At 42.2% G+C, this 19,147-nt stretch overlaps 1 protein-coding gene across 9 annotated transcripts in view; it reads left to right on the top strand.

Annotated features, from left to right (window-relative positions):
• The window catches only part of cadpsa (Ca2+-dependent activator protein for secretion a), a 136,105-nt gene that overhangs the window by 29,774 nt on the left and 87,184 nt on the right, over positions 1-19,147 (top strand). For all 9 annotated transcript variants that reach the window (XM_047332920.1, XM_035631318.2, XM_035631315.2 and 6 more), the window contains exons 4-8: positions 10,034-10,114; positions 10,417-10,653; positions 13,267-13,388; positions 15,527-15,638; positions 15,742-15,881. In XM_047332920.1, coding sequence (XP_047188876.1) covers positions 10,034-10,114; positions 10,417-10,653; positions 13,267-13,388; positions 15,527-15,638; positions 15,742-15,881 — 692 coding nt within the window. The remainder of the gene's footprint in view (positions 1-10,033; positions 10,115-10,416; positions 10,654-13,266; positions 13,389-15,526; positions 15,639-15,741; positions 15,882-19,147) is intronic.

Genomic DNA, 19,147 nt, shown 5'->3' with positions numbered 1-19,147 from the left:
CATTATTTGTAATTTGCCCTTGGATTAAAACATGTATCAGCACATGATGTCACTAGACTGGACACAAAAGGTTCACGTCCCAAGCTGAGCTCCTCAACCTGTGTGAGTCTGTACTTTTATGAACACTGATGTTATGTTTTAGTTAAGTGATGCTTGATGAATAATCAGTAATCATTTACATGAGAAAAGATCCCCACACAAATTAAGTTCATTTGACAGATTCTGTTCTGACAGGACATTCATAACCAGTTAATGATATTCATTACATTTTAAGGAAGCTTTCTTTTAGGTTTAATTTGAGTTCAAGAGGGAACGCCTGCTTCAAGCAGCAGGTACATTTTATTCACTTCATTGCACAGAATCCTTACACCAGCTTGAAACTGGAGGGGATTATCTATAACAAATATAATCTTATGATTGACAGGAAATCTTAATGACCTGATGATGATAATGACACGACTCTGTGTTGTTTGGGGGGTCACTTGGATCTCTGGCAGCCATGCTGGTTCGAGCATCACTTCAAACAGGCCAGTGGACGCCAAATGAGATGATTGTTCTCTAACAAACTCCCCACATCATAAGAGCAGCAGGGTCAAAAAGTGACGCGCGCGTCTTCTGATGAATGTGCCCTTGGCAGTAATGATGGCTGGAACCGGGAGACAAATTGAATTGTCGGCCAACACAGCGGATATGTAGTGAGGGAAAAACAGTGGGCGGCTCTTTTCTTTCAGATGGGTTTTAGTCATTAGGGCTGTGGTGGGTGAAAGCCTCCAGTTGATTACAAAAGACTGGAGACACACCAGTTTCATGAAAAACAATCAATGCTGATTTCAGGAATCACTCTGAGTCAATTCACACAAATATTAAATTACTTCAACAGCAACATCTGTCAGTTACTCCGAGTGATCCACAACAAAGCATGTTCAGGAGGATCACTTTTCACTCAAGCAAAAGTTCCTATGGAAACCCCAACAGACATGTCGCTGTTGAACTGTGAGCAAAGAAATGACACAGATATTAGTCCCTCAAATATGCCTGCATTTTCCCTGGGAAGTCTGTGAAAATGTCAAAAAACATCTCACAACGATAAAGAAAGTAAAAACAAGTTCCCCCTGGTCCAGATTTGCCCCAAAATTTAGTGGGTTCTTTCTTGGTCCCATCCTTCCACCAAGTTTTGTTGACATCTGTTCAACAGTTTTTGCATAATCCTGCTGATAAACAAACAAACAGCGGCAAATCTTCTTTGGTGTAGGTAATAATTATTTTTTTTACAAATATGGGTGAACTGAACCTCGAAACCATTCATAGAATTACTTCTGCTTGGCATTATATGTAAAATATAAAAGAAATAAAAAATATTAAAATGAATTTGACTTTTCAGGGTGGATGCGAGGGATGGTTTCAAAACCTGGGGACATGCATATGCAAGAACAACAGTACTCTGATTCAATTAAAAAATTTGCGGCACAATTATTACTGTATTACTTTATTTATTCAGTTGACCCCTGTGGGACAAATGGCTGCAATAAGCTTTCTCCCCTTGGTCATGGTCTTCGCCCCGTGACAGATCCATCTCCTGTAGCCCAGCCATCACTGTTCTTCACACCTTCCCTTGATATTGCTAAAGTTAATAATTATTAATTATTGCTGATTACCAAAGTAGATCCTACCAATGCACAACAAATGGCACCCCGTGTGAGGCTGGATATTGTTTTTAACAAAGTATGTCCTGTGAGGCTCTGAAAATATCAGCTTCCTTGCCATATTACATAATACATAAAATCCCTAATTAAATGATTTTGAATTATTCATTTTCATGCTTCTATTACTATTTGCCAAGCACATACGTAGTGTCATTTGAGGTTCACTTTCAGTGTGTAATTTGTGGTTAGTAAATTCATGGTGAATTGCTCCAAACTTGGATGGGTGGCTGTGGCTCAGAAGATTTTATTTAGAGCCAAAATGCAGTTGCAAAGGCATTTCCAATGTATCTGAGTGACACTAGATGCAAGAGTGAACATGAGCCTGTCTTCACCTGCAAATTTCCACAGCTTTGTCCTCTTTATAAGCTTAAGTTTTTTATTAGTTTTTTTTCTTCCATTCTTTGTCTGTGTACATTTTCTCCCAGCTTGGTGTTTATGAAAGGCAAACAAGACGGGTGGGACGTGCTGTGATTGGTTATCCAGTATTGCTGCGAAACCCTTGGATTCCCTGCGCATATTTGCTCTGATAACAAAAATGGAGGAGACACCAAATAACCTACAGCCCTGGGACAACATAAGTGTTAAGCCCAGCGCTTGCCCTCAGCAGTGACAGTGTGTGTTTGTGAGAAACTGATATGAAATGTGTACAGAGGATGACATACCGTCAACTCTTTTTATGAGACTGTTCTCCGACTCATATGACAAACGTTTGTTGGTTTTGAAACGTATGTGGTTGTTTTGAAGACCGTAGATAAGATATGCCTCTCTAGCGTTACCACATACACGACCACTAGAGGTCAGCGGTGGACCTGGTAAGTCCGTCAAGTATATGTATTCAAATGGATTAAACATATTTTCTCGCCATGCTTCTGTAACCCTATCCATCACCCTTACGTTTACCTCCTGTCACCGGTGGCGCTATTTTAGGAAACTGTCTACGTTGGTCATTTTGACCACATACGCCAGAGTTCGTCGTATGAGTAGGAGGACGTTTTAAAGGTTGTGCACATGTTAGCACCACACACACACACACACACACACACACACACACACACACACGCACGCAAACATTCACCAGTGCCCTTTATCCTCTTGTATGTTGTTGCCATGACAACTGTACACAGAGGCTACTAGTCATTCCCCTCCCCCTTCCTTTGTGATGCCAACTGTTGTCCCCTTATCTGAATTAAGGGCGAGCGATTGCTTCACTGTTAATCACTATCGGGGCTTGGGCCTGTTAATCCACCCAGAGGAGATAACAACTGGTTTAAATCAATGGAGAGAGGACAGAAGAGGAGGGGAGAATTAGAAAAGTTGAGGTTATCAATATGATGAAATGTCATGTGTGGATGCTGATATTCTTAGTAAATGATCAAAGGTTTGGAGCAGGTGTACTGTACAGTGGAGCTGTGTGTTTAGTTGTCATCTCTCACAAAGTCATGCATGATATACACAGACTCAGATGTGTACTGATCTTTCCCTCACTCCTTACATAGAGTAATAGATTGCAGTCAATTCATTTTTCAAACACCTGCAGAATCATCATCACTACACGTTGTGTACTACATCAGAGTTATTAATACTGCTATTAAGGGAACATGAATTTGTGTACATCATGCTATTTAAAATCTGATTTATTGTTTGAAGGGATCATACTGTATTGATTTCACACTCATAAAATGTCAGAAAATAGATATAGTACTAACAGTTAGCATACAGGCAGTGATTCGTGGCCAGCATGGTGTACTATCTGATAAGAAAAAATGAATTGGACACACTCCACACTTCAGCTAACTGTGTGAGACAGCTCAAGTTTGATCTTTGATCAGCTTGGATTTGATTTGAGAGTGGTGATTCATAATAATAACAACAATGAATTATATAATTGATTAATAGTTGCTGGTTTGACTTATGGAATGCATCCAATATGATCATGATTTCTACTTTTCCACGTCCCCATTGCACGTATACATGTCTGAAGTTCAGCTCTGGGGTGATGGAGAAATATCCCACCGGAGCCAGGTTTGTGTAGCAGTTAAGCCAATTACTGATTCAAGATATGTATGTTTGACATAAAATGTAGCTATTCAGCATCCTCAAATCTAAAGCGAGAAGGCCGATTATTTTACATGTCAAGCCAGCAACTCAGTGCGCGCCTTGCACAACATGCATGCCAACTGCCAAAGACGTGCGCTCCCCTGGCCATTGCACAACACTGTGAACAGGTACATGAATACATGTAGAATCATACTATAGTCAGAACTGCAGAATTAACAGAATAATAACAATGTAAATTGTATTATTGCTTCAAAGTGATGAACGATCCACAACTTGGTTTGATGAACAGCAGACTAATTTACGGGGCTGCTGCTACAGGTGTGGACCACTCAACTCAAAATATGAAAAAATACGTGTATGCGGGAAGTTCTCCTTTTTCACTCGTACACGCGATTTAAGAACAAATCGGCTTGTATGGACGGTTCTTGCCTGAGACCCATTGAGTCACAAAATGTGTATCAGGCATCAATATCTGAATAAAACCAGAGAAGGAATAAAGAAGTTAAACTGACTGCACAGGGCTTTCCATAATCATCAAATCACAAAATTGACACCCAACTCGGCCGTCACATGACCCAGCAAACACTTCTTTTGAGCCAGTGGAGACCTGCACGTGTTGGTCATTGGGCCATTTAAAGAAATGTTGCGAATGCTTTCAATTTCAAGGACTTTCAATTACACCTTCAGAAGATGACGGTGTTCAAGTTATGGTTGTAAAGTATTTGAGAGCAGCAGAGGAGCTGAGCTCCATCAGTAGAAAAGCATCTCAGCGGGAGTCGAAGAGAACGTACTGTATTTGTAGGTACAAAAGGGACAGTGGAGTTACTGCTCCCCGCTGATCAAGACCCAACTGGGAGCGAAATATTTTGTTGATGGGGGTTTAATGCACTCAGCTGACCTGGAGTCACTTGAGACCACTATCAGCAGGAAATGTCAGCCCTTAAGTGTACAGACATTGATGACATGTTGACCATTCTCTGTGTGACGTTATTGTACCAACTTTAGTTGCACTTTATTTCAAAGATGTAAGTCATTTTTGTCATTTAACGATGCAATCTGTTACTAATTTAAGGTAAAATTATAGATATTGTTCAGTCGGTGCATGTCCTATCAATAATTTCCAATTGGTTTCTAGTATCAACTAGTCAGTACATAGTAGCCCAGCTGAACATACAAAGGAACCAAATTACGACACTTCACTTAAGTCGCAGAATATCTTTCCATGGAAATCTAAAGGAAGTGTTAAGCAAATGAAGGGATTTGAACAATAAAACATTTCCCCATAATGAATAAATGCATGCAGGGACGGACTGGGACTAAAAAATGCCCCTGGACTCCCCCCGTTGTGCTGTTGTGGTCTTAATTGTGCATTGTGTTTTTAGTTTTTCTTGATATATTGTTTCTTTTTGCTCTGTGTTTGCCCTCTATATTGTTTATGCCTTTGTAAAGCACTTTGTGACTTTTTTGCCTGTGAAAAGTGAATCATTTTTTCCTTCTTACTTACTTGTTTCTCCAGAACGTCCAGATGGCCAGTCCGCCCCTGAATGCATGACAAAGTTTCTGTTTGCTGTAGTGGCCTTCTGCCTATATTTTCTGACTTGAAATGGCTCACAGCTTCAGTCCTGAAGGATATACTCCCAAACAGCCAATAATACTTGAACTCTCAAGGTGCGTTCACACTGGACGCAACGTGAATTATTATTCATTTTTTGATGTGTAAATTTGTGGTGTATGTGTGTGTGTGTGTGTGTGGCAGTGGTAATTCAAACGCGCTCCTCAGTCGGTGGTAACAGCAGGGGTGGGTGTTCGAGCAAGATGTTAATGCACCCAGTTGGAGAAAATCAATGGCAGGGACAGACGGCGAGCCAAAGAGAGAACAATCCCATCAGACGATCCCATGTACCTGCCAATTCTCTCTTTCTATTATACCGCTACACTGCCACTACACCTCCAGTCAGTGAAAGATTCTAAAACTATTTCTAATGGGTGTCCAGGTCCAGTAACATCTGGCTTTTATATCTTTCTGGAGCCCAGTGTCCTCAAAAACTGAGATGGGTACTACTATTGGATGCCACTATATTGATATTTTCAATAATGGTCTGGCTGAGCCATGAACAACTATAACCATTCAAGCCAGACAGATGATAGAAAATGATTTTCTATAGGACAGAATGGCAAGTCACAACAGGTTACTTTCATCTCTTCACTCCTGAAAGGTATAGTGGATTTTCAACATGGATGATGGCGCAGGCTCTTTGAAAATCACGATAACATTTTAATCATACGTGTATGTATGCAAACCCACCTGGTTCCCCCCAAAATAACTTCTACTCTTTTCAGGACCTGCATCAGACACTCATATCATTTGTATATTCATAATCTTTTCTACACATGCACACACATTTGATGTTCTAATGCAGATTTATTTCACAGGTTTAAAATGGTTGACGTACAACAACAAACTCTGGAATTATTTGTGAACATCACTTTACAAGTTCAAAGTCTTATCCCAATTCAAGCATATGTAACTCCTCAATGCTTTCAGATTTGGAGGTGCCGACTCTCATCCAGCTGCCTCACACTTGACTGCTGACAATCCCAGTACACGTTCAAGGTCAAGGTCTGATGGAGCCCACAGAATCACACATTCTGCAAAGAACAGGGAAGCAATGCTGAGGTCCCCAGAAAGGACATTCTTCTCCTTCTGGCTGTGCCTTTAAATCCTGTCCATAAAAATCACAAACCCAATCCAGGAACAATCAAGTGAAGCTTCCCGCCCAAGACTACACAGCTCACACTCCAGTTCTGTTACCGAATGGTTCTTATTATCAACGTTAATCTATATTATGTTCATTTAACAGACGCTTTTGTCCAAAGCGACTGACAATAAGTGCATTCAACCATGAAGATTCGTATGTTAGGATGGCAAGAATGAAGTGCAAAAGGAGAGCGGGGCACCACGCGTCTTGGGTTCCACTCGGTAACTTGAATAACCCTTCAACCCTGTTACAGGACACTATCAACATCTGTACACTAGGCAACACAACTCATATAACACTTTCAAAGATATCACCCAAAAGTGCAAGTGCATCAATGGAGTACCTAAACATTTGTCAAATAGGCAAAAACAGCTGCAATTGCTCATTTTAGAATTTGTTTGGGGTGTAAAGTTTGACCATTTCTGTATATAGGAGGGGCCTGAGCCATTCACAGCACGGTAGGCAAGTACCAGAGCCTTGAATCAGATTCATGCCACCCCCAGAAGCCAGTGCAGGGTGCTGAGGAGCGGTGTAGTGTGGGAGGATTTTGGTAGGTTGAAGCTGCTGCATTCAGGATTCAGGACCACCTAGGATTAAAAACGACCATGTTTTACTAAAATCGCATGGTTTGTCTGTCTTACTCAGAGAAGACTTGTTTGACTGACGGTCCTTGTGACACTCAGAGACAGGCTCTTTATTCCCTCAAATGTAGACTTAGATCATCGTATCTTCTACTACACGTATAGGCTCTGTACTTTGACCCTGGTTCCTATGGCAACCACCATTGGGGAATGAGGCAGCTAGACCCAACCAGTGTCTTCTTAGCTATCCTAGAGACAGGGCCTACTTTCAGCTGACCGGTGGGCTCCAATTGTCAAATACTACCTTACTAACATTTAATACTAAAGGAAAAATACCTTTAGGGAAAATTCCTCCCCTGGACAAAATCACACACACGTGCACGTGCACATGCACAGGCTCCCGCGCACGCACGCACACACACACACACACACACACACACACACACACACACACACACACACACACACACACACACACACACACACACACAAACACACACATACACAGTGGTGTGACAGCATTACCATTAACCTGTTCCACCTCCCTCATAATCAGCAGGAAGGGCTGCAGAGAGAGTATTGATTCTGCAGCCTGTGGGCAAAGCCGCCGATGAGGTCCTCATGGTTATCAGATTGATTCCTGCTCCCAGTTTCACTGGCCTCCGTGAGAAGCAAGGCTTCACTTGGCCAACTGGAAAAAGGAAGGTATTGACAGATGGAAGCAATGACATACCCCAGAGGGGCATTTTTCTCAGTGATTATGGGTACAAGCGGGCTGGTAGGACATTGGCTTTACAGGAGAAAAATCATCAATTCACACTGCGCTGCCGAAGTTTTCTAATGTGACACTAGCAAATCTGTCTTAAAAACATAAACGGATTTTAAATCATCACATGCCCAGTGCATTACTGATCAGTGAATCCCCCTGTTCATTAGTGTGGCTAACAGTGGAACCCCCCCCTCACACAGCTAGGACAAATGGTGACACACAAGCTCTCACAGCTCACACAGAATATCGTTTTTTTGCCACTGTGTGTGTGTGTGTGTGTGTGTGTGTGTGTGTGTGTGTGTGTGTGTGTGTGTGTGTGTGTGTGTGTGTGTGTGTGTGTGTGTGTGTGTGTGTGTGTGTGTGTGTGTGTGTGTGTGTGTGTGTGTGTGTGTGTGTGTGTGTGTGTGTGTGTGTGTGTGTGTGTGTGTGTGTGTGTGTGTGTGTGTGTGTGTGTGTGTGTGTGTGTGTGCAGAATAACTCAACAACACAAGTGGATTTTAACCAAACCTTTGGAGGGTATCTCCATATGTTCACTTTTGGAGCTGATTGGTATATACAGTATATATCTATATATATCTGTAGATATATATCTATAGATATATATTGTCCACAAGACACATTTTCTGAGAGAGAAATCTAAAGCCGATATTGACCAGAAAACCATTCCCCAGGATGTCATTTTCTGACACCACTGATATAAGTGGTGTCAGAAAATGACATCCTGCATAGTTCACAATTTTAATTTCCAAGGTATCTCCGCATCCTATAGGACCTTATATGATAATAATGCATTAACTTTTGTTTCTAATAACATTAGAAACACAATCTACAACATATGTTGATTAAATATTCATTCTTCATTGTGAATGCAGTCATCATGAAATAATATTATCACGTTATATAAAGTTTGCATTGGGGTATGACCAGTGCATGCTCAGGGAATGTGTCGCTCCTCAGATGCTTTTCATTCGCATTGTGTTCCCTGAGGTGGTAGCTTCCAATTCGATGAGATTTCTCAGGACAGACTTGTGGCGGAATAATTGATGCAGTTGACGCTGATTCAGGAAGACGGAGGCTGCGGATGTCTTAAGCAGAAGTATTTATTATAAGAGTTCAATATTGAGGAGACTTCTGGTTCGCTACACAGACCAACAGGTTCACAGTGTCTCTGTCAGAGAAATGTCATCGTCTCACAAACAGAATAGCTATCTCCATAGTAACACTCTGTATTTACCACTATGTGTCCTGCACAAACTCCACGACTGTGACACCCGGAGACGGCCTTCAGCCACCCATCGACTGTCTCGGCCCGCCACAGATAAGATGACCTCGCACAGTGCCTGAGAACACTCTTCTTTGCAGTTTCTCAGAAGAGGAGAGGAATTCCTCAACAAGACTTTCCTCTTCATTTCAATATTATTTTCATAATTTTCTTGCAATTGATTTCCCCAAAACATATTAAGCTGATGCAAAATATGCCAGTAAAGACAGCACATGAGTGAGATCATTTCCTCTTTGTTTCGTTCTGAATCCTGTTCAGCAGGCACATTTTTTACATTGTGTTTTTTTAATTGGAGAAGACATGGACATTTACACTGTCTTCACCATGTAAGGATGAATGTCTCATGAGGAAAGCCTGATTCAGTTCACTAACTTTACCTCAATATCTTTATAATTCTTGAAAGCTCTTGATCAAGTTTTTCCTCCTTATTTATTAATATGGTTTGCTTTCTCCTAATAATCATTATTATCCTTGTTGTTATTATTATTAGGGCCCGAGCTCCACTGACAAAGTCAGAGTGAGGACCTATTGGAATTGAAGGAATTATTTATTAATATTATTATGCCAATAAATCGCTTATTTGAGGCACCAAAAATTTGCACATGCATCAGAACCGGTGCAAATTTTTATATTTTAGGGGTCTCAAGCATGGGCGTGTCGAAATGACTCGATAGAGCCCCTTACCGCAATTTCCCCAGCCTTAACATTGATGTAAATGAAGGAAATTTGGTAGGCACGTGTATCATGTAAAGACGGACAAAAAGGTCAGTCTTGACATTACCTCCGCCCAACAGGAAGTCGGCTATTTTTAGTTTTTTATTATTACACAATACCTTTTTGTGGGTCACTTTCAGAAATACATTGTGTGTCTGTTTCTCCAGCTGGACAACCCTGATGAGCAGGCAGCACAGATCAGAAGAGAACTGGACGGACGACTGCAAATGGCCGAGCAGATCACTCGGGTAAGTACAAAAGATGGATGGATGGATGGATGGATGGATGGATGGATGATGGATGGATAGTACATAGATCCTAATGTGTACAACATCATCACCTTGTCTTGACTTGACATTAATGCTATTCTATTTTGGTCTGTTAATGTATTTCAGTCTGATTTCCATGTGCATGGAAAACAAAATAACTTTGAAAACGTGAAAAAATAAGGCAAGGATTGTGTATCCACCATTCTGAAAAATGTTGTATTGTGATTGTCATTTTGGACATTGTGTGAATAGTGCTCATTAACAAATGCTGTGTTGGTCAGTATGGTGGAAGGTTTCCAAAGTTTCCCTCCAGGGAGATGGAGGCCATGTACATCGAGGAGCTGCGCTCCTCTGTCAACCTGCTGATGGCCAACCTGGAGAGCATGCCTGTGTCCAAGGGAGGAGAGTTTAAGCTGCAGAAGCTGAAACGAGGCCACAACACATCCATCATGGACATGGGCCAAGAGGACGAGAACACGCTGTCCAAGTCTGACGTGGTGCTGTCCTTCACCCTGGAGGTTGGTGGATGCCTTGCGGGCAGTTCTGGTGGGATTTGAATAACTCAGTAATGGTGTTGTCATTGTTTATTCTGTTAAGATCATTTGTCCTTCGAAATGATTTAGGAATGCTGTCATGTTACTGTGGCACTGCATCTTGATCTGAGTCAGATCATATGATCAAACTAGAAGGCTAACGCTCCCTCTCTCCATGTTAAAGAAAGTTAAAAATGGAATCATCCAATTTTCCAAAATTCCTACTGACAAATAGACAGACAGACAAAACAGCAAGCAATTAAAACATAATCTCCTTGGCAGGGGTTGTCAAGGTCGTCTGTACACTCCAAGTGAAGAGGTACCATGGTGACAACACAATGGATTATGAAGAAAAGATCGTGCAGAAGACATTGTTGCACAAGTTTGACTGTTGACCATAACACATATCATACGATGAAAAGCTGGTCAAAAGAATATTCAGAACTTAATGTGGTGTTAGAGAAATTGGTGGGTCACCAAAATACTTGAGAACCATCCTCTGAGATTACCAATTCATGAAAAAAATGACCCAGTGTTCACATTCAGTGAATCTTTGAGGTGTAATGTGTACAAAGCATTTGCTTCCACAAATAGTCAGATGTCACTTTTGAGTATTTTGAAACCAGTAGTGTTGAAATCCATTCATTAGCTTGCAACGTCTTCTTCCATATGGTTGTTGGCTCCACCAAATCTCCGTCAGTGAAAGCATCACGTCCCCCGTTCTTCACCCTGCTACTGCTACTTTTGTTCAAACCCCTTGACATGTCAGCCATAACATGTGTTTCTATTTCTCTCACCCATCCAGATACTCACATTATTGTTCAGAACATGTGGTGATTATAACACATTTTGTTCATTTCTTAGGTGGAAAAGTGTAATGTGTAACACATTCCCACACAATAATTAGATGACACAAAGGCCTTTAAGTAGTTACTGACTGTAAGGTGAGTCCAGGGAAGAGGTTTAGACATGCAGAGACATGTCATTGTCACCTGGCCGGGCAAATAAAGCTTGTTTTTTTTATCAGCTCAACCATTCTCATCGTAATCCTCTACGCAGGGTTGTCCCCGAGGTAACCATGGATGGTTTCTCAGGATTAGCGTCTGGAGCTGCTGATGAGACGAGGTGTCTCCTAGGACTCCTGCTGACTGACAGACTTTTGAAAAACCCACCTTAATTGGCTGGCGGGCACGTCCATCTCTGGGTTGAACAGGAACAGGAGGCCGAGAATAGAATCTCCTCACCACTTAGACGATGAATGACCTGTCTAGTACCTGTGCCCAGCCTCTGTGGGTGTTAACCGTCCACAAAGATCAAGTCAAGCATAACAGTCCGGCAGCACCATGGTTTTTTTACTGCCTCCCTGTTGATGCTTTTCTAGCATTCCAGAGAAAAAGGGCACTTTTCCATCTCTTCCAGTTTAAAAATGACAATGTGGGTGAGGTGGGAGAAATTCTATCTTTTGTACAATGAATGTTTTCTTCAGCCTAGCAGCACCTGCCCACAGTGTGTGTGTGTGTGTGTGTGTGTGTGTGTGTGTGTGTGTTTCTGGGTTCCGGTGAGTCGACATTTACTCAAGACAGGCTTCAGTTTCAGAAAGCTGATTCTCTACTTCGTTCCTTTGTCAACATAAACCCTAACGAGGGTAAATGCAGAGCAATTTCTGTGTCAATCAGGGTGACAGTTCTCACAACTCCCCAAAACTCCGAAACAACAAGTGATTTCCAGCTGCTTTGAACGCAGCAAACAAACCAAACCCTTCTGGTGACTCAAATCGAAAGAAAATGTGACTCTGGAGGCTCAAGATTATTTCCAACGCCCTGTCACCCTCGCTCTCTACGGTTGTTCTGCAGTTGCATAAAAGCTGGAGCATCTGCTTCCTTCGCCTCTGGTTTTCAACAAGACAAACATGGTGGCCGCGGTGGAACATTTTAGCAAAAGAAGAAGAGAAAGAAAAGCAGGTTGACATCATCCTCTCTCAGCTGTTAGAGGTGACATATCATGCAAAAATCACTTGTCAGTGTTTGGGTGTATCTGTGGAGCCTGCCGGCCCACGAACTGTGAAGAAAAGATCACCCTGTCGTTCTTTTGTGGGTTAGGGTTAGAACAACTGAACAGCTGTTTCAGATTTCTCTGGGCAGTAGTGGAATGGGCAGTATGAGAACACTGACGCCTTTTTCTGAACATCAGAGCATGTAAACCTTTTCAAGTGGTAACATGAAATTAAAAGTATGAACCTGAATATGAGCAGAATATGTCACCTTTAAACAAAAAGAATGTCTAATACTGCCCCCATCAGGTAAACAGCTTCCCTGGGCCCTGTCCACTCCACCACGCTCTCTGATGGCTTATTACATATTTCCATAGAGCGAACCTCAGAAAGAGGTGTCATGAATGCTACGTCCCTGGTCCTCAGGCATGCAAATATCTGACAGTGTAAAGACAGTCAAAGTTTGTCACTGACAACAACTATCTATTGTTTTTAACGTGTTATTCTGTCTAATGGAAGAGACGAAGTTGGCTTTATTTTCATGTCATCATCCAAGTTGCATGTTCAGACGTGTACACGAGGTTAAACTACGCCGGTGTGTGTTGCAGGTGGTGATCATGGAGGTTCAGGGGCTGAAGTCGTTGGCTCCCAACAGGATTGTATACTGCACCATGGAGGTGGAGGGAGGACACAAACTGCAAACGGACCAGGCCGAGGCCTCAAAGCCCACGTGAGTACAACACACACACACACACACACACACACACACACACACACACACACACACACACACAGGGCAGGCTCCACCTCAAGGTTCGGACGTGTCGCTCATCCTGAGATGTTTTTTTTGCTCTCCACAGTTGTAAAGTGTGATTATCTGAGCACTGTAAAAAAAAATGTATGAACTCAGTATGAATTTTGAATAAACTGGGGGGGGGGGTGAATGGATGAATGGCAGTATAAACAAAACATTGTTCTAGTGTAAAGTTGGCCTCAATATACAACTAAAATTTTTAAGTCAGCAGTGAAAAACTCGGGCTGGGTTTGCAGTGGGGTCATCCAGCCGTTTGAAACATATTTAGTCCCCAAAAGTTTTGAGCCTCCGGGGGGGTTGAGCGTTTCTCTTTTCCTGATTCACTGGGGTAACAAAGCATTTTCATTTGTCAGTGCTTCAATGTCAGATGTAACACCACAGGTCACATCTTGTTTCCATGGCAGCCGCTAATTGTCTCATCTCTTACACTTCCTGTTTTGCTCATTGCAATCTCGTCTGTTGCTGATAGTTCGAGCTGTTTCTATTAGTACAGCAGGAGTAAGGGATGGGAGACCGGATCCTGGCTGCAAACATTGTGGGTTTTTTGCGTCAGCTGCAGAAACGAAACGATAAATCTACTCTGTCTTTGTATTCAAGCAGACACGAGGCGTGTGTAGCTGTAACACCGAATGGTCATCCATGTAATCCACTGGATTAGGGTTAGTTATACTGTGTTACAAGTTGTACAGTGTAACTTGTTTTACTGTATTACAGCAGCATTTTGTTCAGTAAGGTCAATCCTGTATGTCTGCTAATAACAAAAGATTACATTTTTTACCCAGGGAAGACAAAGAACAATATAATACGAGATAAGACAATACAAGTTATATATAATTTATACACTATATAAAAGCTGAATTACAAACATGCGTTAAATTGGATGAATATTTATACAAATGTTTAAATTGAAAAAAGGAGGAACTATTGCTAATAATCCAAATTCCAAACGTGTGCAGAAAAATGACGGTGACTATACTATAATTAATATTGAAAGCGGATATGGGGTTCATCTTCTTGTTCTCTAAAGGTATGGAAATGCAAAGCTTTAGATTTCACTAGATGTTAGGCGGTAGGAGATTCTAAAGCCCCAGTGGCTACATCTCCAGCATCGGATCTGACCACTAGGGATCCAACAAATGGCATGTGAAGTTCCCGATTATGCGTCTCCTCTTGAGATGTATTCCCAAAGGAGCTGAACATTCAAGCTCAGAGGAGTGGCCAGGTCCCCCGCGTTGCTATATGGTTGACAGGTGATTGGTCAGTGTCAGTCAGCTGATTGTGAGCTGGTCCCCTGGACTATTTCTAATGTCTCGCAAACATGAGAGCGAGTTTGAAACAAGTTGCACTATGTTGTCTTTAATCCCATGTCTGCAGGTAGAATGGTGTGGAAGAAGATAAAATGAAATAAATAAATAAATAGCACGTTGTAGAAGCTTCGCAGCTTTAGGCCATGGGCCAGATGGCAGGTTCTAGAATGAAATATAATTTCCCCACAAAAATGTAAAAGGATGTTTGAAGCTTTTCTTTTGAACTACAGACCATATGGATTTTTCAGAGCAGACATTATGACATGCCATAGCAGGGAGACAGATATTGTAACACCATTAGTGATAACTCATGCCCCTCTGCTTTTTGCTTATATAGTAAAAGGGGGAAAAGGTCCATTGCATAGACTATTGTGATGGTAAATGAACCACATTTAACAACCACTCAAGGCTCTTTTACAGTACGCGTCACATTCATCCACTTACATACATTGGACCATACGTCGCACAACCATCAGGGGTCATTTGGGGTTCAGCATCTTGCCCAAACACTGTTCAAAAGAATGGATGACCTGCTGTACCTCCTGCGCCAAGCCAAAGAAAAGACGTTTGTGAAAGCGTGAAGAGACGTTCGGTTCCTGCAAGTGTTGGTTTAGCTGGATCCATCATTAACAGCAGCTTCAGTCAGATGCTTAGTGACGGAGCGGCAGCTACAGAGACATCACCATCTCTAACACAGTGCTTTCTGTGTTTCTGTGTGTGTGTGTGTGTGTGTGTGTGTGTGTGTAGCTGGGGTACCCAGGGTGACTTCACCACCACCCAACCGTTACCTGCTGTCAAAGTCAAGCTGTTCACCGAGAGCACCGGAGTGTTGGCTCTGGAGGATAAGGAGCTGGGGAGGGTAAGGAACGGCTCCGGTACAAATTCGGCTTTGTCCACTTTCACGTGCCCGGCATCACTCAATACTCACGTCGATACATTGCTGTTATGTTATCATTCGCCAGGTCGTGCTCCACCCGACTCCCAACAGCCCCAAGCAGTCTGAGCTCCACAAGATGACGGTGTCTAAAGGGTGTCCGGACAGCGAGCTCAAGATCAAACTGGCTATTCGCATGGACAAACCGCAGAACATGAAGCATTGTGGGTAAGCGGCGGCGAGGTTCTCTTAATGCCAGTGGCCCCAAATGTTCTGAGCTGAACACATCACCTTTGTTGGAGTAGTCTGTGTGACCGTGGTTCTGTACAGGTATCAGTTTTAATGATGGCGCTTCAGCCAATAAACATTGTTTTGCCTCCCTCTTGTGGTGCTCAGCTGTCACTACACATACTTCATTTTCCATCACAGTAAAAGACGTGATGTGCGCAACTGTCTCTAGGACACAACCTGTGAGGCAATCGTTTCAAAAATGTCACTGCAGTTCAAGGATCTTCTTACCCATGATTCACCGGATCGGTTATATTGCACCTTTGGATTGGTGTCTTTTTAATAATTACGTCTTACAGAAGACAGGAAAAGCACGTTTTGGAACTAATAAGAAAACTAATGAAGCTCTATAATGCGATGGCTGGATATGCTTCTCTTCAGCAAGGCGTCTGTGTCAACTGGTAGTGATGATGATGATGATGATGATGATGATGATGATGATGATGAGCAAATACTAGAAGTGGTTTTCCCCGTTTGGGTCTGTCAGGCTTGTCTTTGAGTCAACATTTGAAATCTGGGATATGTGGGAAAGTATTGACACTTCTTGCATTTCTTGTTGCATATCAGTAACCCGCATGTGACACCTTGGAACGATTTTACTCTGACCTGGATCTGGCCATAATACAGAGACGTGTCATCTTTTAATAAGATTAATTATTACATCTGGTGAGTTACCAACACTTAGAATTTATCATCAATAAAGTATCTACTAAACTAACTAAAGTTATCCCCACAGGGGAATAAGGTTAAAAACAGTATGCCGGGCTGTTTGAAAACTGCAACAGTGTCCATTACATTACCAGCTTGAAAAAGTCTGGTGCGCAGTGTGAGCAGATATATAACAAATATGATATATAATATACTGCAATAAACACAATAAGAGTGTCCAGCACCACTTTCTGTGGTTGCTATGAGACTTTTTTTTGTACATGTTAACTTTTGCTATTAAGTTCCTGTGGGGTTTTTTAAGGTTAAAACTGGAACATGTAGCATCTTTTTTTGTCATTATGTGAATAATAATTATGAAGCTGCATTAGTAGAGAAACGAAATGGAGGTCACAGCTCTTTACAACAAACAAATCCCATTCATGTAGTTAAAATCATTTCTGTTTCGATCTTAACTCCTGTAATAGTTGTGGCATGAGATTTTTTTTTTCATTTTTTTTGCTCTAACTCATGAAGATCAAAGATGAAAAGTAGATGGTGTTCCCCATTAGGACAGCTGTCCGAGTCGTGTCTTGGAGCACAGACATGTTTCAGACTGTAGGAGCCTTTTTTTTTTTTTTTTAATGTTTTTATTGTATTTTTCACTTATCACAAGGATTACAACAAAAACAAAAAATCAAACAACCAGTCCATAATTATTCCATAAAACTGAGAAATCCGGCCTCCTTTGAAATGTGGTGATTTACTGTTATTCCCTCCACTGAGGTAAGTAGGTAAGGATAATGATTTTTGTGAATATGAAACCTTTGATCCGAAGGTATTTAAAGAAATGCTTGGACTGAATGTCATATTTCTGTCGCAAATCTGCAAAAGTCATGAGAACATTTTCATGGAAGAGGTCAGCAACCGAACATAATGCCTTGATCAGCCCAGATTTTAAAGCCCATATCGCTCTCACCCGGTGAGAAGTGATTGTTTCCCCAGACCGGAGAGAGAACTGGGATAATGAAGGGTTTTGTAGGAGTCTTGTGGTTGTAATGAAAATAGTGTATGGTCACCTATGAAAGTGGTATTGTGAATAAGCGAAAAAGTGAATAGCTGTTTGAGTGCCAATGGTAGAGAAAATGAGTGCTGTCTTGTGCTCGGGTGCTTCTAAAATACAATAATCGATGTATGACTCTAGATCTCTCCATCAAATGGATGTAAGGCAGTGTTTAAATCACCTTTCAAAAACATTATATAGCCAAAGGGATCACGAAGATATGAGGAGACTTTCCTACTAACTCCACAATGACAATGTTACAGAAATGCAGAAAGATAATATAAATATCTACTTTAATGGATTCATTCATGTACCTAAGATGCATTTCTTATCCTTCTCCTCATTAAGGTTATGTTACATCAACATTGAGTCTATCCAATAATTATGGAAGCTTCGCAAATCTCTCATGGTGCCATGGGGTTCAGACAGTAATACGCTAATAGTCTAGCGTGTTATAAAATCTTAACTTCTTTATGTCTGTGAGCTGGTACTAAAACTTCATTACCATCAACAGCTGGCCAGGTGTGGAGCAGGACACTGTGATGAATTATGGGATACGCTTGGCTCTAGAGGGGAAGTAGGAGAGGTGGGCCACATTGTAAGAGGAAGATCTGTAGACATAAACTTTCATGGGGGGACTCAATGGTACTGACAGCTCCCCCTGGACAAATCTCACCACCAGGGGGCGACCGGATGGTGGGACGTCTGATGAAGCCGCCTCAGACAAGGTCTCAGTCGGCAGGGCGTGGGGCGGTCACTGTGGTGCTTTATCCTCAATTTCATTTTCACCTCAACAATGACAGAAAGTGTAGATGTGATGTCTGATGAGGTCGTGGGGGAAACACACACTTCCCGCTACACAGCATTGCTCCTCCACGAGGAGCCGTCAGGAGCGGTGCGTCCGTCCCCCTGCAGCCGCGGTATTCGCGACATGGTCATTTGGTACATCTCATGTGCAACCAGCCGCGACACATGGACCCTAGTTTGTTTACTCTCCTGACATAGGTCGGTTTCATTGGAAGGTGAGGTGATGACAGAAAAGCTTGCTGGCAGGTGGGCTCGACCGGCGGGGACGGGACACAGGTCTGAAGAACTTGAAGATGTGACACGTCAACGGACAAGAGGGCTGATTTAGTTCGTGATGAGGAAACTGGGAACAGGCGTGTGATGTCTGCGGACAGGATGAGGTGGGCAGGACCGGGACCCCAACCGTGACAGTGGGGATGGTATTGACCAGCTGATGAGCGGTGCCTTTGTATTCAGACGTAACACTTGGAGTTCTGCTTTCACGTCTCACTTTGTGAGAGAATGTTTTTCCTCATGCTCTGAGTCCTGATACCGTTTGGCAAAACGGAGTTGGTCATCCTTCGAGCAGATTTCTGCGGAGGATTTCTGAAGCTCTCTTAGAGCGACTGTTGTTGGGGTCTCGGTCCCCTCTCCTCCGGACTGGTAAAGACGTGTACAGAGAATCCCGTCGACTCCACAGCGTAGTTTTTGT

Source organism: Scophthalmus maximus, chromosome 6, assembly GCF_022379125.1.
Source record: "Scophthalmus maximus strain ysfricsl-2021 chromosome 6, ASM2237912v1, whole genome shotgun sequence".
Taxonomy (NCBI): domain Eukaryota; kingdom Metazoa; phylum Chordata; class Actinopteri; order Pleuronectiformes; family Scophthalmidae; genus Scophthalmus; species Scophthalmus maximus.
Note: the sequence above shows the minus strand (reverse complement) of the source record. Positions and strands in the feature narration are given on the sequence as shown.